This window comes from Oncorhynchus gorbuscha, linkage group LG11 (assembly GCF_021184085.1).
Source record: "Oncorhynchus gorbuscha isolate QuinsamMale2020 ecotype Even-year linkage group LG11, OgorEven_v1.0, whole genome shotgun sequence".
NCBI classification, from domain to species: domain Eukaryota; kingdom Metazoa; phylum Chordata; class Actinopteri; order Salmoniformes; family Salmonidae; genus Oncorhynchus; species Oncorhynchus gorbuscha.
Window position 1 is genome coordinate 52,097,368 of NC_060183.1, and position 23,250 is coordinate 52,120,617.

Consider the following 23,250-nt stretch of genomic DNA (forward strand, 5'->3'; position numbering starts at 1 on the left):
TGTTGCTGTTGGAAAGGTGGCACCAATGATGGTGTCACAATGAAAGTCACTGAGCTCTTCAGTAAGGCCATTCTACTGCCAATGTTTGTCTATGGAGATTGCATGGCTTTGTGCCCGATGTTATACACCTGTCCTCAACGGGTGTGGCTGAAATAGCCAAATCCATGCATTTGAAAGGGTGTCCACATACGTGTGTATATATAGTGTACTTTTGTTGTGACATAGTGCACATAAAAATAACATTTGCAGCAAAATGTCCATGTCCTGAAAGAAAAATACAAGTTAAATGGGTTTCCATCACATTTTCAACTCTATTTCAACTTTACTGATGGTTTTGTCACAGAAACTGTTGGGTTATATAGCAAATGTGCCCAATGTGGTCTTGACACATGCGCTCCAGCCAACAGCTCACAGACACAGTGCGGATAGGCTAGTTTACATTATGAAATGATTATGGATAAGAGCGATATTATTTATATTCATCAAATGACAGCCAAGCTTCGATCATCATATCACCAGAATAAGACCCTAGATATTTGTTGGAAAGGCGCACCAAGTTCATCACCTTGCACTTTCACCACCCTGTGAAGTTCATCATCATTTATTTCATCTATAGCCTAATAAACTGCATGCTTTCCCGAATCGGGAACTCGTGACTCCCAAGTTTACTTCGATATGATGGTTAAATCAATATTTGCGAATAAAGGCTTTTCCACCGCCATTTCTCGTATAGTTCATTTTACGGTCACAAAAAGATTTCACCATGCCGAATGAACAAATTGTCTGTTGGCATTTATAAAATCGTACTGGCATTTCATGTTTCCATCAGCCCTGTGGTGACTTTTTTTATGCAACAGGTAATTCATCTGCATGAAATGGTTGGATGGAAACGTGATTAGTAAACAGGTTTCCATCCAACCTTTTTATTCGAGTAAAGTACATGTCCGATAACAAATGTAATGACAGGCCTGATGAATCCAAATATTGACAAAACAAAATACACTAGACAATGGGATCTTTTTGTGTCTGTAAAATGAATTCACGCGAGAAATGGCGGTGGAAACGCCTTTATATGCTAATATTGATATAATAACCATCGTATCTGTCTAGGTTGGTGCCCCCCCTTGGGTTGTGTCGTGGATGGAGATCTTCGTGGGCTATACTCGGCCTTGTCTCAGGATGGTAAGTTGGTGGTTGAAGATATCCCTCTAGTGGTGTGGGGGCTGGGCTTTAGCAAATTGGGTGGGGTTATATCCTTCCTGTTTGGCCCTGTCCGGGGGTATCATCGGATGGGGCCACAGTGTCTCTTGACCCCTCCTGTCTCAGTCTCCAGTATTTTTGCTGCAGTAGTTTGTGTCGGGGGCTAGGGTCAGTTTGTTATATCTGGAGTACTTCTCCTGTCTTATCTGGTGTCCTGTGTGAAATTAAGTATGCTCTCTCTAATTCTCTCTTTCTCTCTTTCTTTCTCTCTCTCGGAGGACCTGAGCCCTAGGACCATGCCTCAGGACTACCTGGCATGACAACTCCTTGCTGTCCCCAGTCCACCTGGCAGTGCTGCTGCTCCAGTTTCAACTGTTCTGCCTGCAGCTATGGAATCCTGACCTGTTCACCGGATGTGCTACCTGTCCCAGACCTATTATTTGACCATGCTGGTCATTTATGAACATTTGAACATCTTGGCCATGTTCTGCTATAATCTCCACCCGGCACAGCCAGAAGAGGACTGGCCACCCCTCATAGCCTGGTTCCTCTCTAGGTTTCTTCCTTGGTTTTGGCCTTTCTAGGGAGTTTTTCCTAGCCAAAGTGCTTCAACACCTGCATTGCTTGTTATTTGGGGTTTTAGGCTGGGTTTCTGTACAGCACTCTGAGATATCAGCCGATGTACGAAGGGCTATATAAATACATTTTATTTTATTTTATTTGATATCGAAGTAAATGTGGTGTAACGCCATTACTTGGTGTGTGGACATCCCACTGCAACTTGGGAAACCATGCAGTTTATTAGGCTACAGATGAAATGAATGATCATGAACTTCACAGGGTGGTGAAAGTGCACGGTATGAGCTTGATGCTCCTTTCCAATAAATGCAGAGGGTCTTATTCTGGTGACATGATAAGATCGATGCTTGATTGCCGTTTGAGAAATTAAAAGTATCGTTTTTATCCATAATAATCCCATCATGTGTTGTAGTGTGACCTACCCGCAGAGCCTACTCACACTATATCTGCTAGCTGTTGTCTAGAGCGCACTGGCCAAGACCAGATTAGGCACATTCGCTATTTAAAGCAACAGATTTTGTAACAAAAATATAGGTATAGTTGGAAATACATTGAACATTAGATTGTTATTCGGTAAACAAAAAGTGCATGTTGTGTGCACTATGTCCTCATGCACTGATTTTTATTGGCAACAATTCAGTTTGGTGGAAACCAGTGGAGGCTTCTGAGGGGAAGATTGCTCATAATATTGTTTGGAATGGAGTCAATGGAACGGTATCAAACACGTGGTTTCCATGTGGTTTATACCATTCCATTGACTCCATTCCAGCCATTATTTTGAGACGTCCTCCCCCCAGCAGCCTCCACTGGTGAAAACACACCACTGGTGGGAATATTTTATTCATGTGGAGTTTTAAAATATTTTCATGAAAATCTGTTGCCAATTGGATGGAATCCTAGCTAGTGAAAGATGGGAATAGGTAGAATTCTAGATAGCGTAGAATCTCAAATTAATCTAATGTATTTATAATGTCCTTTTTACATCTGCAGATGTAACAAAGTGATATACAGAAACCCAGCCTAAAACTCAAAACAGCAAGCAAAGCATATGTAGAAGCATGGTGGCTAGGGAAAACTCCCTAGAAAGACAGGAACCTAGGAAGAAACCTAAAGAGAGAGAGGCTCTGAGGGGTGGCCAGTCCTCTTCTGGCTGTGTTCGTTGGAGATTACAAGAGTACACGGCCATTTAATGCCAGATTGTTCTTCAAGATGTTCAAACGTTCAAAGGTGACCAGCAGGGTCAAATAATAATCACAGTGGTTGTAGAGGGTGCAACAGGCCAGTACCTCAGGAGTAGATGTCAGTTGGCTTTTCATAGCCAAGCATTCAGAGGTTGAGACAGCAGGTGTGATAGAGAGAGTGACAGCCGAAAACAGCAGGTCCAAGAAAAGGTAGCACGCCCGGTGAACAGGTCAGGGTTCCCTAGCCACATGCAAAACAGTTGAAACTGGAGCAGCAGCATGACCAGGTGGATTAGGGACAGCCAGGAGTCATCAGGCCAGGTTTTCCTGAGGCATGATCCTAGGGCTCTGGTCCTCCGGGAGTGGAGGGAGAGAGGGAGAAAGAGAGAATTAGAGGGAGCATACTTAAATTCACACAGGATACCAGATAAGACAGGATAATTACACTAGATTTAACAGACTGACACTGACCCGGATCCTTACCAAAGCACAGCCTCCACACCACTAGAGGGATATCAACAGACCCCAACGTATTACCCTGAGACAAGGCTGAGTATAGCCCATGAAGATCTCCTCCACCGCACAAGCCCGAGGGGAACTCTATCATCTTTTTGAAACCCACACCACATACAGTACATCATATAGAACCAATATGTGTCTCTGATTAGGAATCACATGAGCTCTTGTCATTGCATTTCTATTTGTTGCCAAAACTTGGCCCAGGTGGTAGTGTTGCTTCTGATAGAAAACATACACAGAACATGGTTGCCATATTCACAGAAGCATGTCTGTACTTTCTCACATTTCCCATTTAAGCAATAATAATTCCAGTTAAACCAAAAACAATACACTACAGAGTCCATCTCCAAGTTCTAATGTGGAAAAACTGAAAAATTGCAACAGATTCACTAGGGACAAATCACAGAAATCACAATATGTTAAAGGGGCAATATGCGGTTGCTACATCCATTCTTGAACTTTTTAAGTAATGATGTAGACAGTATGTGGTGTGGATTTCAAGAAGATGATGGAGAGATGCTGAGCTATATAGAATCCATAAATACTGCTAACTTAAGAGAGGTAGTGGAAATGTGGTCATAATTAATTCTCAATGCATAATCCTACAGATTTCCATCTTTCAATGAGAAACTCGTTTTCATTAGATCAGATAAGTGTGTTGTAATTGTTGCCAAATAATGACATTAGCATATATTTCTAAGAATGTGACAGTAGGGTGATTCACTTAGCAGGTCTCGAACTCAAGCCCTCAGCACCAATGACGAAAGGCCTAACCACTATTCCAATATCAGATATCTCCAGGGAGTTTATTGGACCAGTATAGTTAGGCCTGTTCCAGAATAAATCCTAACCCCTCCACCTAGGCATTTGTGTAGATCTGAAACAACTTGATAGGTGTAAACAATATGGTGAAAGCACTCTGAAGTAAATATCAGCTCTGTTAAAAGTACACAATAAAAATATTTATTGATCATGTGGATTCAGGACTATCATTAAAACAGCGTAATATGGCCCACCGACATTAGACAAATATACAGAAAGCCTTTAAATTGCTGAAATAAGTCAATAAAATCAATGATGAGAGAATAGTCCAATTAATGTATACTTTACACGGATATGGTGGTGTAGCAAGCATGAACATCAGATTACCTTGAACCAAGAGGTTGTGAGATCAAATCCCATGTTGAATAAATTACTGATTAGCTGAACATGCACAATTTAAGCAACAGACACATGTTCTTACAACTTTCCTATGAAATGCATCTAGAACATTAATATCTTAAATTCTGAGAACATGGTAACCACGTTCTGGGTAAATTATATTTCGTATTAAGGAGATGGTCTATTGAAATGGTCTCTTGGAAACATTCCTTTACCGGAACATTCCTATGAAAAAGTTAGATAAGGACCTAATGAGACTATTACGGGAAAAGGTTGTGGGAACGTTTGAAATTAGCTGGGAGGTAATCGGGCTTGTGTTCTTATTTTTGCCAAGCACAGACAGTCAGTCTTCCTGTCATCTTAACCCCGATATATACACTTCATCCCGAGAGCCTTTGATTATGTTTTTCATTGTGGTATGTCCCTACGCCACCGCCGTAGTGACGCGTTGTTTTATTTTTTACATGGAAAATGGCTGCTTGCAGCCCAGCTCGTGTTGCTGACGGGGTAGAGGAAGGGCAACTTACCGAAGCCGAACCAGAGGATGATTCCTGGGCAGAACTCGGTCCAGTTGTGAAGAGGGATCCGGTAATAAAGCTCTCTTGTCCGGTCAGCGGTTTTGAGCCGCTCACGTGGTCTGAGGACCACCGACTCTCGGCCTCTACTGCAAGTGGCATTTCTTTGATGGAGGTCTTATGCGATGTTCATGGCAACAACCAAGACTTGGTGCTGCATCGGACCTCCATCCCCGTGCCGGACAAAGTATGTGAATTGAAGGTGAATATTGGACACATGTAGCTAGCAAACTTGCTTACTTTGGCGTTCATTCCACACCTCAAAGTTGTGAGGTTGTTGTGTTTACCTGGCTGATGCCTGCTGCCTATTTGTTTCTAACTGCTAGCAGCAGTTAACCATTTATTCCAAAGTAAAACCTATTTAGGCTAGCAAATTATGTTGAACTTACTTTGGGATTTAGATATTTTCTGAAAGTCGTTTTAATTTTCTCAGTATGGTATTCTAAATGCATTCAGATGCCTACTTTTTAAAGGTATTTAAAAAAACAAACATGTTTTTATGTGTCCAGGTGGGTCCAGAGGAGGAGCTGTTGAGGGCCAAAGACAAGTTCTCCAGCGACCCTTCAGTGAGCCAGTCCTTGCTGGACAGAGTGTTCAACCCCACCTTAGGCGTCCATAAGGGCATCATGTACACCAGCTGGTCCCCCCTGGGCTGTGACGGCAATGGCCTCAGCCTTCTGGCCTCCCTCACCCTGGACCACAAGCTGACCGTCCACAGCAGCACCAAGCGTCTACAGTGGACAGTGGTGGCTGACCTGACCCAGCTGTATGGAGAGAGCCTGGAGAGTAGAGGCTACTCAGTGCAGGGTGGGGAGCCCCCCAATTCTAACCTCCAGGACCTGGCTGAGCTTCAGAGACGCTACCTCATGCAGACCCCTGTACGGATGGAGTGGTCCAGTGTGTGCACCACGCAGCACGTCCAGACCAACAACAAGTGGAAGGACGTGGGGACGGTGCTGCTGGCCGTGCTGATGGAGAACGGAGACCTGGTGGTGTGGCAGTTCTGCCTGCCCATGCTGGGGAAGGATTCAGTGGTGTCCTGTAACACCATCCAGTCTGGGGTGTCGTCTCCCAGTGTGCTGGCATGGTGGGAGTACGAGCACAGCGGGCGCAAGATGAGCGGACTGATTGTGGGCAGTGCGGTAGGGCCTGTCAAGATCCTGCCTGTCAACCTGAAGGCAGTGAAGGGCTACTTCACCCTGCGCCAGCCAGTGGTCCTCTGGCAGGAGTCAGACCAGATCCCTGTACACAACATCAAGTGTATCTCCCTGTTCCACCCCAAACAGAACTGTAACTGTAGCCTGGTGGTGGCGGCCAGGGGCTCCTACCTCTTCTGGTGCCTGCTGCTCATCTCCAAGGCGGGCCTCAACGTGCACAACTCACATGTCACTGGCCTGCACTCCACTCCCATTGTCTCCATGACAGCCAGCCGCCAGGGGGGCTCCATCTACACCTGTTCCCTGGATGGGACTGTCAAGAAGCTCACGCCCATCTTTACCGACATGGCCGTGGCCTTTAAGCAGGAGGAGATCGGGCTGCCAGAAGGCATGGCAGGGCGGAGGATGCATGGCATCGCGGTAAGCCCGAACGGGGCCTACCTGGCCCTGGTCAGTACTGCAGGGATGACCAATGGTCAGCACCTGGTCTCCAGGACGTACCAGGTCCAGTTTGTGACCCTGAAGACGCCAAACGATGCGGCGGCTGAGCTGCTGGAGTCCCAGGTCCAGAGCCTGTTCAAACAGACTGACCTGCTGGACCTGGTGCGCTGGAAGGTACTGAAGGAGAAATGCATTCCTGCTCTCCTGCAGGAGGAGCTGGACAAGAAGGTACACAACACAGGCTCCCCCTACCTGTGGAGGTTAAAACTCTTCCTGGTGCGCGTGCTCTACCAGTCCCTGCAGAAGGCCCCCGTGGAGGCACGCTGGCGCCCCACGCATGAAGACTCCAAGGTGTTTGTGGGGGATGAGGAGGGGGGTGGAGGAGGGGAAGAGGGGGTGTCGAAGCTACAGGACCCAGAATCCCAAGCGTTGGAGGAGAAGATGGGAGAGGTGATAGCGTGGATCGAGGCGGTGGAGGCCCACCTGACCAGGGAGCACATGAAGAGGGTTCTGGGGGAGGTGTACCTTCACACCTGGATCACAGAGAACACCAGTATCCCCACCAGGGGGGTCTGTGACTTCCTCACCAGTGACCCTACATACGAGGACAGGGCTGCCAAGGTTGGACTAGGCTCTCTACACCTTTTCTATTATCCTTATACATTGCCTGAGCAATAATCAAGTGTTTAAGCTCAACCCTGTTGTGCATTATTCAGCACCTCTCACATCTTGCTGTCTGTACCCCAGGTCCTGATAGGTCACATCCAGAAGAAGATGAACAAGCAGACGTTCCCAGAGTACTGTAGTCTGTGTAAGGAGGTGCTACCGTTCACAGACCGCAAACAGGCGATCTGCTCCAATGGACACATGTGGCTCAGGTAAAGTGTCATCAACCTTATTTGCGTTATAACCACGAGTCACCCGATTCCGGTAATGTAAATACTGGAATTTTGCTATGCTAGTCCAATGTTTATGCCACAGTTGCCTTCGTATGTCAGTTGGCTTTCATGTTGCAGACATCATTTTCATTAAATATAATCAATGATATTCTTTTCTATGAAGAATTTCATACAAAATGTTTGCCTGGTGATATTCTGAACTTCTCAATACCTTTTTCTGATGCATTTCAGTCACTTCAAACCATACCTCCTTCAGAATGAAATACTTTGACTGATTTGTAGTAGACTGTCAAAGCCCCAATTAAAAAAGTTACCGTTGTCCTGATTACATAACTTTATTTTTTTATATATTTTTTTAATACATTGTGAGGTTGTGAAAAAGTTTTGATATGAAAATGGGGTTGTGGGCCAAAAAAGTTTGGGAACTCCTGTCCTAGGGATGTCTTGAATAATGATGTCTACTGGGAATTCACTTTCACATATTCCGTTCTTTCCAGTCATTGCAAATGAAGGGAAGAATATGAGCAAAGGAAGCCACTTTAGACTATTGATACCTCTCCCACTCAGTGTCAGTGCCTGTCTGAAGCGTGCCCGTCTCTTTCAGGTGTGTGTTATCCTACCAGGCGTGCCAGACACTCACGTACAGACGCTGCCTACTGCAGGATAGCATTGCCAGACTGCCAGTGCCTGAGGGTAAGCAGCTAGCGCCACTTTCCACCTCTCTACCTCCTCTGTCTCACTCCACCCTTTTCTCTCTCTCCCAGGGCTGTTATTCACTGTCAGCTCTCTCTCATCCTGCACCCTGATCAGCATATCTCCTTATATAGCATTGACAATATATAAGAAAGTACTTTTTTTTCTCAAACTTTTTTCTTTAATTGTGACAGACTGCCTGCATAAACGATTTCCAATAAGCTTAACATTACTGAGTGTTCAAGCTGTTGTCTATTTGCTGCTCAAATAGTGGAGCAGATGATTGTGATTGAACAGATGAATCTGATAAAATATTTAATGTTTATTTATTTTTCTCCTACCCTCTTCACTGCAGACCCAGACTGGATCAAGAGGATACTGCAGGGTCCTTGTACATTCTGCGACTCTCCTCTCCTCTAGGACTATAGGACATGCTAGTGGAGAGCCGGGGTTACATTGCCTGCAGCATTTGTGTGCCTGCTCGGACTAGATGGACAATCTTCACAACGTACACCACTATTCCTTATTTTTACCTGTTACTTATTGCCAAGCATAATTGATCTATTTAAAATGAATTATAGCACATAACCGTATCATTTTCTAAATAAAGATTTTGAATATACATTTAAAACCCCACTGATATAACTATGGTTTAATAAGAGGAAGTGGAGTGTGTGGAGATGGATATAACCTTTTCTCTTAGAGTTCACAGCCCCATAAGTATTATTTTCCTCATCTTGACTGCATTTCCAAACACATTTGTGTGTTATTCTGTTAGGTAAAGACAGAGGGGGGACTTGGAGTGTCAGCCCTATTTTGGTCTATTTTTTGCCAAATACATATCCTTTCTGACTGAGAGAAAACAATCTAAATGTACCGGTATCTGTTATTTTAATTGGCAGTGTAAAACAATTTCCATGCTGCATGTAGGAGAAAAAAGACTGTCATTCTCTTAGATGAGGACTTCCGCTACTGTAGACGGAGGGGGGAGCGTGAGGCAGTGAGCGAGGGATAGAAAGTGTGTTTAAAACTGACGCATGTCTCCCCTGGGGGCTGATTGTAATGAGATTCTACAGTAATGAGGGACAGAGTCGGGCGGCAGGCAGATGTGAAACTAATTCTAATCAAGGGGGGGTTAGAGTTGATATTGTTAAATACAATAAACCCTTTTTTATTTTGGGGAGAACAATGTTCCATGGGGAAGGATGTGCACTCATGATGTGCTCCCGCCTTGCACCTTCCCCCTCTCTCAGAGACATAGATGTCAGTGGCCAGTGATCAAAGATGGAGTTGGACCTGGGAGACTGGGCTAGTAGCAGTACTGCTCTCTATCGTGTCCTCTCTCATCCCTTACATCCCCAGCATATCCCTGTGCACAGCCCCGGCCAGGCAGAGGGGTGAGGCTGCTCTGGAGCTAGCCCTGTGTCAGGAAGTGGCCCTGGCTCTCAGTTCTCAACACTTAATGAGAGGGCCAGAGTTTTACCCAGAATCCTCAGCCCATTGTCAACACTTTTTCTAGACAGACAGATCTGTTCAGAATTTACATTTATTTGTGGAAATAATGATAATTTGCCTGTTTTCTGCAAAGTGGCTCATTATGTCTGATCTAAGGTTGTCTGTGGTCGATATAGCGGTAGTATGTGTGACGCTAATGTATTTTGGCGATCCACACTGACAATATGTCTTCAGGTTTTTAATTATTCATTTGAAGCTAGCACTTTGCTAATTATTACCATTCAATATTATTAGACAATGTGCAAACTCGGCAGCATTATACAGAGCATACAGGTTTTTTGATCATGTGATTGGCTCCCAGTAAGCGTGTTTGTCAAGTGGAAGTGGGCCTTCAGGTGAGAATGTTCTTGTCATTGATAGGTGGAGACCAGTGCTGTTAGAGGTTAGCGGTGTTTGGTTGAACCTCCTCCTGCTTTAATAGAATAATCTGTCAAAGAGCATTTCCACCAGTAATTACCGTCTCCCCTCCCTTTCTTCCTCTGTCTTAGCTCTCACAAGACTTCAAAGAGGGATTCTTCTCTATGCATACAATATTTATAGCCTTCATGTCAATGGCTGGATCGCATGAAACATTCATAGCACCTTTTCACACTTGTATTTAATATGCTATTCCTTTTGCTTATCTAGTTTGAATATGATACAATATACTGTATCTACTCTTATGTGTACAGATGCATTTTGTAGTACCCAAATATCTCCATCTCCACCCATTTGCACAGCAGTTGCTTCATTTCACTGGAAAATCCTTATGGGATCAAATCCATGTTTCCGTTTGTATTTTTTACGTTTCATGTTGATTTCTCACTTTTGTATTTTGCTGTGTTTTGAGTCTTTTCGATAACTTCAGTCAGCTATTTTTTACATTTGCGTCATAGTTTGGAATGGAAGGCCAACGTTGGACAAATGGTTTCCATTAGAATGTCTCACTGGACTGCCCAGTTTTCTGTCCTTAAGTCCTCTTCGACAGTTGCATGTCAACTAACAGAGTGGACTGTCAACCCAGACACCGATCCCTATAGTACCTAAAGATGACAGCACTCACTCCTCTCTCATCTAGCTCTGTGAAACCTTGTCCTTGTCACATTGCCGTTTCACAAGTTCAGTGTCTCCTTTATCGCATTTCATTGGGTCGTCTGGACTTTTCCGTGACCCTAAATATTTGTAACCAAGAGTTATATTTTCCTTCTGTTGTGTAAATAAACATTTTTGTCTTTGTACATTTTTTTTGTGATTTTTTGTTTCTTTCTCCCATTGAATTAAAGATTCTAATATGTAGTCATAAAAAATTGAATCCTCCATAGTAATTGTATTACCCTAAACAATGATGTTTGTTTATGCAGGAAACAGACAGTCCCCTAACTCTGAGATAAACATGACTGTCTGCAATGTTTGGACCCCAAAAATAAACACAACATTTTGGAGAACGAACGCTTTTCTGAAGTCACTTCCCTCCGCCGTTCTGCTCACACACTCCAACCCCTGAGAGAATACTTTTCTCTCCTCAGGTTTTAAACTATTCCAAACTAAGGCACATCTTCTAACTTGTCCCTGCTAATGAAGTGAGTCTGTGGGGTTTGTTTCTAGGCAGGCTGTTAACAAGGTCCTTTAACGGGTAGACTCCTTTCTCTCCTCTTCCTGTCCCTAGAGGGGTTGGGGCGGTGACCCGAGACCAGTGGTGGGGATATGTGGAGAGAAGGGGGACGTCCGTCATTAGAGACGCTGCTTGTTCTTGTTGCTAAGCATGGGGCCACTGAAGTGGAACTAACACTGAGCAGTAGCAGCAGAAAGGGCATGAGCAGGGAGGTTTGTGTTTTGCTGCTACATTAATTAAGCTCATTCTCAACACGGGACCCGCCACTCTCAGCCAGAGTTAAATAAGTCTAAGGGGGTGTTATGTGTGTGGTTTCATGTTGGCTCCACTTAGCGACCAGAATGTCCATCTAACTAATAGGATTTGTATGATATGGAGTTGATGTGAATGGAGAGTTGTATTGTCCCGTCATTGGTAAGTGAGTCATTTACTGGATCAGTCTGGATGAATCAGATGTCAGTTGAAAAGAGAAGCCTAACTTATACCTGGCTTTCTTCAGCTTGTTTCGTCTCTGTGTGAGACACAGTACATGTGTTGTAGTTGTAAATCTCGACAGTCGCTTTTCTTTTAGGATGTCTCTCTCCATCACTTATGACACCGTGAGGTGACAGCTCTCGATAATAGTGACAGCATTGAGTTACAGCTGAGAAAGATTGCCTTCAAGTGTCTGACTCTGGATCCAGACTCGTACCTAGGACGCTTTCCTCTCCTTTTGAAGGCTGAAGGGCTTTTTGGTGCCTTTTATATTCCCACATTTCAGCCAAAAGATCAATGGAAATGACTCGTTTAAATGTTTGCTTTAATATCAGCCTTTCAGAGATCAGAACATGTCCTATGCATACAGCTCATAGCCCACGTATCACACAATGTGTAACAGTCCCTTAAACAGCTTAATAGAATCAGAGCGGTTGCTTTCCATTGCTTTATCTGACAAGGGAAACTTAAAGGCAACTTTCTTCTTTGACTAAACTGAATTGTATAGCAAGTGCCAGAAGTAAATACAAAGAGGCTGCTGTCTACCGTATTGTGTCTCTCACGTAGGCCTATATCACAGGTTGAAGAGTTCAACTCTTCGACATAGGAATGCTACTGTATCATCTTTGGAAAGATAATCAATCGACGAAGAAGATCAAGTGAGATGCATGTAGAAGGCATTGGCTTACTGTTGTTCTGACTAAAAAGTGAAATAGTTTACTGGCAGTGCACATAATCATGAGTGTATGAGAGTATTTCAGGGTTTGGTTATGCAGAAATGATAATTAGTATCTTATTTACTTTTTTTGGTAAGAAATACCAGTAATAACTACTGTGCAATACCATTAGAATTAATATTAATGTTTCTTGTTATGAAATATTCATTAAGTTGGTATAAAAAAAGAACATGGAGCAAGAGTGGGGAGTGAGGTGTGTAGTGTGAGGTGTGTAGTGTGTGGGTAGTGTGTGTAGTGTGTGGTGTGAGGTGTGTAGTGTGAGGTGTGTAGTGTGGTGTGTGTAGTGTGTGATATGAGATGTGTGGTGAGTGGTGTGTGTGGTGTGTGTAGTGTAGTGTGAGGTGTGTAGTGTGGTGTGTGTAGTGTGTGATATGAGATGTGTGGTGCGTGGTGTGTGTGGTGTGTGTAGTGTAGTGTGTGGTGTGTGTTTTGGAAAGTGGCGAGGTCCACATCACCTATCGCGCAAGAAAGCTACTGACAAAACCCTTGGATTGAATATCTGACATTTATTAACAAAAGCAGCAGCAATAGCATCTTCCTCCCCTTGATTTTTCAACCATCCCTTCCTCACTCCCTCCTTCTCTGCCTGAGGTGATATGAGTCCCCCTGTTCACCCGGTCTCCCCATCTCTCACATTCTTTCTCCCTCTCTCTCTCTCTCTCTCGCCCATCCCTACCTTTCTCTCCCTCATTTCCCCTTCGTTCCATCTACCCAAATTAAGAAATTAATGAGGGATAGGTTCTTTACCAACTGCCCCCGCAATGTTTACCACTGATCAAATTATAATGTAGGCCTGCTGTATTATTTATAAGCCAATTAGGGGGAAGTGTTACTTGATTTGATGGGGAGCCGACACACAGAGTACATTTAACTAATAGAGAGAAAGAGAGTAGAGGAAAGGAAGGAGGGAAAGAGAGAGAGAGGACAGCTGAGACTGATGATTCCGTACGATGCTCTAGGATTACGTGGCTAATTGCCCTGCTTTATCTGTCTGTCACGGATAGCCATGCATATTTCAACATTTCCAAACACTTTGATTGTTTGCACTCGTGTTGGGGCTGTAACAAGTAGAGCAGAGGCCAGAGTGGAGTGTAGTTAAAAACTGGCAGCAGGGGAGCTCGGAAGGAGCACGGGGCAAGCGAGGGGGGAGGAGGGGGGGGGGCTATACAAAACTCATTGTGACAAGTCCAGGGGAAGTTTTGACAGGGAGGAAAGGGCACAAATATATGAAAAGCATACATCCATCAATCAATCAAATGTATTTATAAAACCCTTTTTACATCAGCAGATGTCACAAAGTGCTTATGCAGAAACCCAGCCTAAAACCCCAAACAGCAAATTCAGCTTAAAGGGATAGTTCACCTAAATTACAAAAATGGTTTTCTTACTCTGTGAGCAGTCCATGGACAAGGTATGACAGCAATCCATGCTTTGGTTTAGTTTCCCTGGCACTGTTACCATATGCTGTAATTTTAGCATATGTGGCACAAATCCTATTCAAGTCCTGGTACCAATATTAGCATTTTTCGTGCGTGATGTTGAGCCATGTTGAACCAAAGGGCCTCAAAACTGTAGGAATAAATAATGTATTTTATCTAAATGTGTCCTTATATTTTCCCTTGTTGGCTTCCATATGGACATCTATAAGTTTAGTATGTTTTAAATGTGTGCCACCCCCTGCTGTAACATTCTAATTCTGCTGGAGCCCCAAAGGATGGCTCAGAGGAAGGAGCATCTCTCTCTGACTGATCAGCTATTTGAAAGTCAATCAGACACTTATGCAAAGGAGGGGAAACTGGAGCAAAGGCATGGTTAATTATCTGATGAGGGAAGTTTATCTGAACGGTTTCTTTTCCTCTCCTCTTTTATCCTGCAGGATCGCATGGCACCTCTTTACATAACAAAAGAGCTACCTGGCTGACCTGCTTCAGTTAAGCTACATCCTGATCCGCGCGCAGGCACAAGCACACACACACACTCATCTTGTGTCATCCCAGGCACGCCTGGTCTGAGAGAGGCTGTCATAATTAAATAGGAAATCTAACTTCTGTACTCTAAATTATAACTCTCTGATGACAGTATCTGAGTTGAATATCGAAGCTGCTTTGGATGGAAACAGTGTCCACAAGCACAGCTCATGCACATGTAAACTAAGAGCTGGCTGTTGGGTCTTACCAAAATATTGATACAGCAGTCTAATTAATTCACAATTAAAAGTATTAGCAGAGGCTTTGTGTGCTGGCAGAGGCCAGGTTTCCTCCTTTAGGGAATGAGGGGTAAGAGGAGCCACCCTATGTGCCAGGCCTTGTCCTCCAATATCTCCTATAGGACTGTGGTTTCTCCATTAGAACACCTAGGGTGCCTTCAAAATGGCTTCCTACTCCCTATATAGTGTCCTACTTTTGACCAGAACCCTATGGTCACTATAACGCACTATGTAGGGGGTCATTTCAGACCTAGACAAGGGCCCTTACACACGGGCACACACGTCACCATGTTGATTTATTCATCCCTCCTAAAGCCCATGTAACGGGATAGCCGTTAATTAATGTAGCTGTCGGGTAAATGGTTGCCGCCGGTCAGATCAACATCCCGTTCCATCAGTAACATAATCAAAGCCTTGTTTTCATGCCAGGCCTTGGGCTCAATTAAGATAATGTTATGCAAACGAGGTCTCCCTCCATTAGCCTCATCAGTGAAGGGCCCTTAACGGCATCATTGGGGCACTCCAAAGGACAATTACTATGGCACCGCCTGCACCTACGAGATCTCCCATCATCTCTAAATATGGCGCCGCAGTCTTGAGTCGTAACTGGAGGGTGAGGAGTCATGGCAGGGAATCGGCCCAGGTGGGTGTCTGCCACCCCCCAACCAGCCGAGGAGCAGGGACTGTGTTGCTAGGTGGAGGTAGGACAAATAGTCCACCTGTAGTCGGGGGAGTAGGGGTTGAAGGTGAAAAGAGTTTCATTATGGCTAACCTAAAGAGATTGTTCCTCTTTCTATCAATCAACAATTTAATATTTTGTAAGCTTACATCCACAGAGCGGATAGTAGGTAAATCCGAGGAATTAAAATGACTGTCTGGACCATAGACATTAAAGTCTGGACTGATGGAATATTAGAATTACACAATCAGATTTTAAAAATAGGCTCTAAGATGCTGATTCAACTTGCTCTCCCAAAAGAGCAATAACCACCATCTCTACAACACTAAAGGCATTAATAAGCATGCTTCAGTTTGGCTGGCGGCTAGCCGAACAAGTGTGCTCGCACACTCACAAGACATTCAAATCAAATCAAATTGTATTTGTCATATGCCCCCGAATACAACAGGAGTAAACCTTACAGTGAAATGCTTACTTACAGGCCCTTACTTAAATACCCCCCCCAAAAGAAAGAGATAAAAAATAACTAGTAATCAAAGAGCAGCAACAAAATAACAATAGCGAGGCTATATACAGGGTGTAACGGTACAGAGTCAATGTGCGAGGACACACGTTAGTTGAGGTGATTGAGGTAATATGTACATGTAGGTAGAGTTATTAAAGTGACTATGTATAGATAATAACAGAGAGTAGCAGCAGCATAAAATAGGAGGAGGGGGCAAGGCAAATAGTCTGGGTAGCCATTTGATTAAATGTTCAGGAGTCATGGCTTGGGGTAGAAGCTGTTTTAGAAGCCTCTTCGACCTAGACTTGGCGCTCAGGGACCGCTTGCCGTGCGGTAGCAGAGAGAACAGTCTATGACTAGGGTGTCTGGAGTCTCAGACAATTTTCAGGGCCTTTCTCTGACACCGCCTGGTATAGAGGTCCTGGATGGCAGGAAGGTTGGCCCCGGTGATGTACTGTGCCGTATGCACTACCCTCTGTAGTTCCTTGCGGTCGGAGGCTGAGCAGTTCCCATAACAGGCAGTGATGCAACCAGTCAAGATGCTCTCGATGGTGCAGCTGTAGAACCTTTTGAGGACCTGAGGACCCATGTCAAATATTTTCCTGAAGGGGAATAGGTTTTGTCGTGCCCTCTTCACGACTGTCTTGGTGTGCTTGGACCATGTTAGTTTGTTGGTGATGTGGACGCCAAAGGAACTTGAAGCTCTCAACCTGCTCCACTACAGCCCCGTTGATGAAAATGGGGGCCTGCTCGGGTCCTCTTTTTTTCCTGTAGTCCACAATCATCTCCTTTGTCTTGATCACATTGAAGGAGAGGTTGTTGTCCTTGCACCACACGGTCAGGTCTCTGACCTCCTCCCTATTGGCTGTCTCATTATCGTCGGTGATCAGGCCTACCACTTTTGTGTCATCTGCAAACTTAATGATGGTGTTGGAGTCGTGCCTGGCCATGCAGTCATGAGTGAACAGTGAGTACAGGAGGGAACTGACCACGCACCCCTGAGGGGCCCCTGTGTTGAGGATCAGCATGGCTGATGTCTTGTTACCTACCCTTACCACCTGGGGGCGGCCCGTCAGGAAGTCCAGGATCCAGTTGCAGAGGGAGGTGTTTAGTCCCAGGGTCCTGAACTTATTGATGAGCTTTGAGGGCACTATGGTGTTGAACGCTGAGCTGTAGTCAATGTATAGCATTCTCACATGGGGGTTCCTTTTATCCAGGTATGAAAGGGCAGTGTGGAGTGAAATAGAGATTGCATCATATGACCAGCCTTTCAAAGCATTTCATGGCTGCAGACATGAGTGCTACAGGTCGGTAGTCATTTAGGCAGGTTACCTTAGTGTTCTTGGGAACAGGGACTATGGTGGTCTGCTTGAAACATGTTAGCATTACAAACTCAAACAGGGAGAAGTTGAAAATGTCAGTGAAGACACTTGCCAGTTGGTCAGCGCATGCTATGAGTACACTACCTGGTAATCCGTCTGGCCCTGCGGCCTTGTGAATGTTGACCTGTTTAAAAGTTTTACTGACATCGACTACGGAGAGCGTGATAACAAAGTCGTCCAGAACAGCTGATGCTCTCATGCATGTTTCAGTGTTACTTGCCTCGAAGCGAGCATATAAGTTATTTAGCTCGTCTGGTAGGCTTGTGTCACTGGGAAGCTCTCGGCTGTGCTTCCCTTTGTTGTCTGTAATAGTTTGCAAGCCCTGCCACATCCGACGAGCGTCGAAGCAGGTGTAGTATGATTCGATCTTAGTCCTGTTTCTTCTAAGCTTCTAGGTTAGAGTCTCGTCTCAGTGCGAACGCTGCCTGTAATCCATGGCTTCTGGTTGGGGTATGTACGTACAGTCACTGTGGGGACGACATCATCGATGCACTGATGTGGTGTAGTCCTCAATGCCATGGGAAGAATCCCGGAACATATTCCAGTCTGTGCAAAACAATCCTGTTGTAAAGGTGGTCTAGAGTTTTTTTTCCCTCTGGCTGCACATTTAACATGCTGATAGAAATGAGGTAAAACTGATTTAAGTTTCCCTGCATTAAAGTCCCTGGCCGCTAAGAGTGCCAGCCACCTTTTCGCTTGAAAGCCGAGAAAAAATAAGCAATAGCACTGTTTGTCCATTTTGAGATGCCGTAACCAGTATACATTTCCTCAAAATAGTCAGAGTTAATCTAAGATAACTCAAGAAATCTGTCATTAATCTTAATTGTGCCATTTTTCGTCTATCTAAGATGTTTGGTGCCGTATTTCTCAATGAAATAAAGTGCATGAAAAGGAGTCGTCTCTCATTGAATGACAACAAAGACTACTGACGAATCACTACTGTTTACCAATCAACGACGAAGGGGCGAAGGACTTCGGGTTGCCTCAAAAAAATAAATTGTGTGCCCAAACAACTGAAAAAAACCTTACCCAAAACAAGAAAGAGAACGTCACAAAATGTCGCCATAATATAAGCACAAACTTTTCCAAACATTTTCGGCTGGGAAGCATGCGGACTCCTTAAGACATCCATTCAGTTCTCACCTCCACCTCCACATCTTACACTTACTTCACATCCACCTAGCTAGCACAGGCTAAGCTGACCTGGGGTCTATCTTGACCCTGGTTTAATGATTCCTCTGATACACATTGAGGCACATCATTCCATAACATAGCACAGCTTTGCAGCTGAAGGTCCACAAACCTCCCTCCTACCTCTCAGAGAAAAGACTGTGTGTTAGCGTGGCTCCTTGGGAATTTTAAGAGTCAAGCCCCTCTAAATCTCCCTGTTTCTACTTTTAAAAATCAATACCATAAATATCCTGTGTCCCTCTCGCCTCTGCCGTCAGACCAGCACATCCCTCACATCCAGGTCACTGGAGCGGTGAATTTCACCCTCACCTCGGGCTATGTTTAAAATAATCCCTGTTTTTGGGCTTTAAATGGCCAAGGATCTCAGGTGTAGCTTTTGAAACAGGGAGGGGAGAGGGAGAGTCATGTTTAACATATGCTAATGGTGAGTGCCAATGGCTAAGTCCTGGCATCGACCCGCGTAGTGTGTGATTAGGGTAGTGAAGCTGAGCCTATCCTAGAAACAGATCGAACAGCCAAAACTCTCAATATGGATGCGCCTGTGCTCACAGCAGCTCACTGCCAGCCACATCCAGCTGCTTCTATTGATTTCTGCCCTCAATTATATAATGGAAGCTCTGTTCAGGATTTGAGCTAAAATCACATAGTTTGGAGAGCCAACGTCTCCCATAAATCAAGCGTTTTCCCTCATATCAAATTGGATTTTTATCGACAGTGTTTGACAGCCTCTACGGAGACCTGTGTGTGTGTGTGTGTGTGTGTGTGTGTGTGTGTGTGTGTGTGTGTGTGTGTGTGTGTGTGTGTGTGTGTGTGTGTGTGTGTGTGTGTGTGTGTGTGTGTGTGTGTGTGTGTGTGTGCGTGTGCGTGTGCGTGTGCGTGTGCGTGTGCGTGCGTGTGATTGTGCGTGCGCGCGTGTGTCTTTCTGTCAAAATTAAATGTTATCTTTAGTTGAGTTCTAGGAACAGAAAGAGGAATTGACTTGAAACTTGATCATGCAGTTCAGCAGGCCACATCTTAGGCCTTTACAACAAATATGTTTTTCCAAACCCTTGCATTAGTTCTCCTACACACAGCTCTCATTTATAATTGGAGAAAATACATGTTTTGGCTGTTTGTTAGTGCTTTTGATACCTACTAATACAACTTTATTCTATTGTTATTAAAGTCCTCTGAATGAGGATAGTCTCTGTCTTTAGTTAGATGAACAAATCAAATACATTTCATGCACACCTGTGTTATATTTCCATTTCAGGGGGTTTTGGTATTTCCTGTGATAGTCAGACAAACTAATTGCCGCAAACTGTCAAATTATATTGGCATACCCATCCACGTTCATTTAAGGCGACTCTGGACAAAATGTTAAGAGGATGAAATAATGTGGTCCTTCTGTAGCTCAGTTGGTAGAGCATGGCACTTGTAACGCCAGGGTAGTGGGTTCGATCCCCGGGACCACCCATACGTAGAATGTATGCACACATGACTGTAAGTTGCTTTGGATAAAAGCGTCTGCTAAATGGCATATATTATTATTATTATATTATAATGAAAAGTTAAAGCACTTGCCCTTGTGCCTCCTGGGAATTTAAACTGAGAGTAACTGATACACAGACAACCCAGTAAACTGACAGGTATAAGCTCTGTACCGTTCCAGCGTGTCCTGCTCATTGACAGCCACGACCCCATTTCAACTCACTGTCCTTTCTGCAAATGAGAGCACCATCATTATCACATAGTGCCATCAGACACCTGAGGAAGACAGGTGGGGGGGTGGTAATCGGAGTCGGAGATGCTAATCTCCCTACGCCAGGGTTTTTGGAGGATAATTGTAGCCCTGCCGCAGCTCAGGTGATGATGCAAAAGATCCACACGAGTTAAGACCCCCCCCAAGATGCCCTGTTTTACTGCTCTTCGTCCTCTTCCTCCGTTCCTTCTCACCCCCCCCCCCCCCTCTCTACCTCTTCTGTATGAATATTCTCTGGCACGCCTAACAAACCCATGGTAAGAGGCGGTGGCTAGGCGGTGGGGAAGGGTCGCGGGCCTAGCTTTAGCTGGAGTAATGAGGCCTAATCCCCTGCTGACTAGGGCCTGTTTAAACAGCTACAGCCTGAGCCACCCAGTAATGGAGTAATTAACCCCAGCGCCCTCTCCTGCCCAGCAGCTCTACACCTCCACCAAGTCTTCTCAGCACCAGCAGCCTCAGCAGCACTACATCTCAACTACCCCTACTCTACACAGCTCCAGCAGCCCCTGTTCCAGTCTCAACCACAGAGAATGATAGAGTAAGGGAAAACAATGTGATGGGATGAGAGAGGATCAATGTTGAGGAGAGAGAGATATGGTAGAGAATAACCAACGAGAAGGGCATCAATACTATATCCCTCACTAACAGGTTCATATATCCTCCAGGTATACAGTGGGAGAGGTAGGACTACACAGTTAGTGTTGAAGTGTTAGCATGGTAATGATGGTTAATGGTTCAGGGCTCCCTATTAACACTGTCATGATGATAAGTACGTACATGTTGTCAATGTCTATTACAGGCCAGAACAGGCTCAGACAGCTATCCAGGTACAAAGCACATCTCCACTGATCTGTTTTCCATCAAATCTGACACAACATTTTCCTTGTATTTGCTTTTAGTGGGCTCACAAAAACAAGGAGGCACAATCCAACAGCGTACACAACACACAATATCCCAGTGTGCCAATAGAAAAAGCCTTGTATGTGTCTGCTGCTATCTCCAGCTGGCTTATGCAGAGAGAGGCACGGGGGCGTTTGAAGAAAAGCAGCCACCACACATTATGCTAGATGAAATGCTATCACGCGTGGTCGCTGAATGGTTTGTGTCATTAAGAGAACACGTCAAATAGAGAACTGAACACACTCATAAACCTGCCTGGCGTTGCTTCTCTGAGGGAAGGCAAGATTAAGGGAATGTTCAGAGGCTCTTCTCTGTCAAGACTTGAAAGATCCCAGCGACACTCCTTGTATCTGCCGGCACGGCGACCAAATCGTGCACACTCTGCCGCCTCTGTGGCTGTCAAAGTTGTTCTGACATCCCCTTTATCAGGTATACAAGCTTTAATCCAGACACAGATAAATAAATCAACACGTACAGGGGCTGCTGCTCTCATTAGCACCTCCTGGTGGCAGCGCAGGAGAACAACCAGGAATGGGGCTTTTTGGTGCCAGAACATCATTAGTATTGCTGGCGGTGACAACAAAGAAAGGGCCAATTACATTGTACATAATTGGTGATGAATGCATAATAATCAACGGCAGTAGACTCAGACAGGCAGAGTACTGGATTAACGAGCAAATGAGTAAAGCAATATTTTTTTGACGATCAAGTCCAATGAGTCCACACGCCTGAAGAAAATAACCTGGAAAAGAAAGACAGCGTCTGTGGCATCAGACAGGATCTCAGCAAATTGGGCTCATCTCCACCCGCGTGGCTTGTGGCATGAAAGAAAACGGAATTGAATTTCAAAGTGTATCTATCAGCTTGTACAAACAGAGGAATGTGTTGCGTTCCCCATTTTTCGGCGGTGGAGAATCTAGAGATCCATTTTGACGCCGGGCGCAACATCTGGAGGAGACAGACAGGAGAAAAATAGAACAGAGAGGGATAAATTAGAGCTGACAAGCCGACATGCAGGCAGACACGCAGCACATCAGAGCCCAGAGCTGGATGGACGTATCAGGCCTGTTTGGATACCACAATCCTAACTCTGAAAACACACACTAGAGAGGTTTGTCTGTTTTGTCTGCAGAAGCAATCTGAGAAATTGACAATGAAACACCAAAGAAGGAGAGAACAGGGAGGAAGAACAAGATGAGCCCCGATATGAGTATCATAAGTTAGTCAGAAGTGACTTTGCAGAAGGGGAGAAAACCCCAGGAAAAGACACAGTTTTTGTGTATCTGTCTGGATGTATTTCAGTAGATTCTTTTTTATTTAGTTTTAACAGTGAAAGTGAAGCAGACAGAGATCAGCAGCTACCAAAATGATGTCTGGGCTGAAAAGTGAGATCTGTTGTTTCATTGTTCTGTTTGTTTGTTTGTTTGTTTGTTTGTTTGTTTTGAAGACGGGTCTAGCAGTGGAAGCACATCCCTTTCAGAATACAAAAGATGCCTCAGAGGCAAAGTAAGTGCATTTTTATGCTGATGGCTGCATGACACGAATGGGGGTGAAACTGCTACTCTGCTCGGTGAGAGTAGACAGAGCAGGTACAGTGAGGAGAATATCTGAAAAGGATGGAGATAATACATCTAATAGAAAAAAGATGAGAAGATGAGAGGACAAAAAAAATCATTTATTTCCTATAAGAGTAGTGGTGGATTACCCAGGGGGCCCTGTAAGTTGTGAAAAATTAAAGGAGACGGATTCAAACTGTCCAATTTCCACATCAAACAAGCCATGGCTCCATGCTCCTGGAGAGGCTGCTTCACACACTGCCTAGCCACAGAAAGGTGCCCCACCCAGCCCCCCTCCCTAGTCATTCCAACACCACCACGGTTTTATACCACGCTACCGGTTGATATTCTCCATTTCCTCAGTAACC

At 44.6% G+C, this 23,250-nt stretch overlaps 1 protein-coding gene across 2 annotated transcripts; it reads left to right on the plus strand.

The window, feature by feature from the left end:
* Positions 1–5,059: 5,059 nt before the first annotated feature.
* Positions 5,060–11,137, plus strand: LOC124048896 (general transcription factor 3C polypeptide 4-like). Of its 2 annotated transcripts, none has more exons than XM_046370064.1 (5): positions 5,060–5,417; positions 5,725–7,434; positions 7,561–7,691; positions 8,317–8,405; positions 8,761–11,137. In XM_046370064.1, exons 1-5 carry the CDS (start codon positions 5,112–5,114, stop codon positions 8,823–8,825), a joined length of 2,301 nt encoding a protein of 766 aa, XP_046226020.1. In that variant the 5' UTR covers positions 5,060–5,111; the 3' UTR covers positions 8,826–11,137. The 2 variants fall into 2 exon arrangements, with proteins under 2 accessions (XP_046226020.1, XP_046226021.1); XM_046370065.1 differs by having other exon boundaries at positions 5,060–5,402.
* The last annotated feature ends 12,113 nt before the right edge of the window (positions 11,138–23,250 follow it).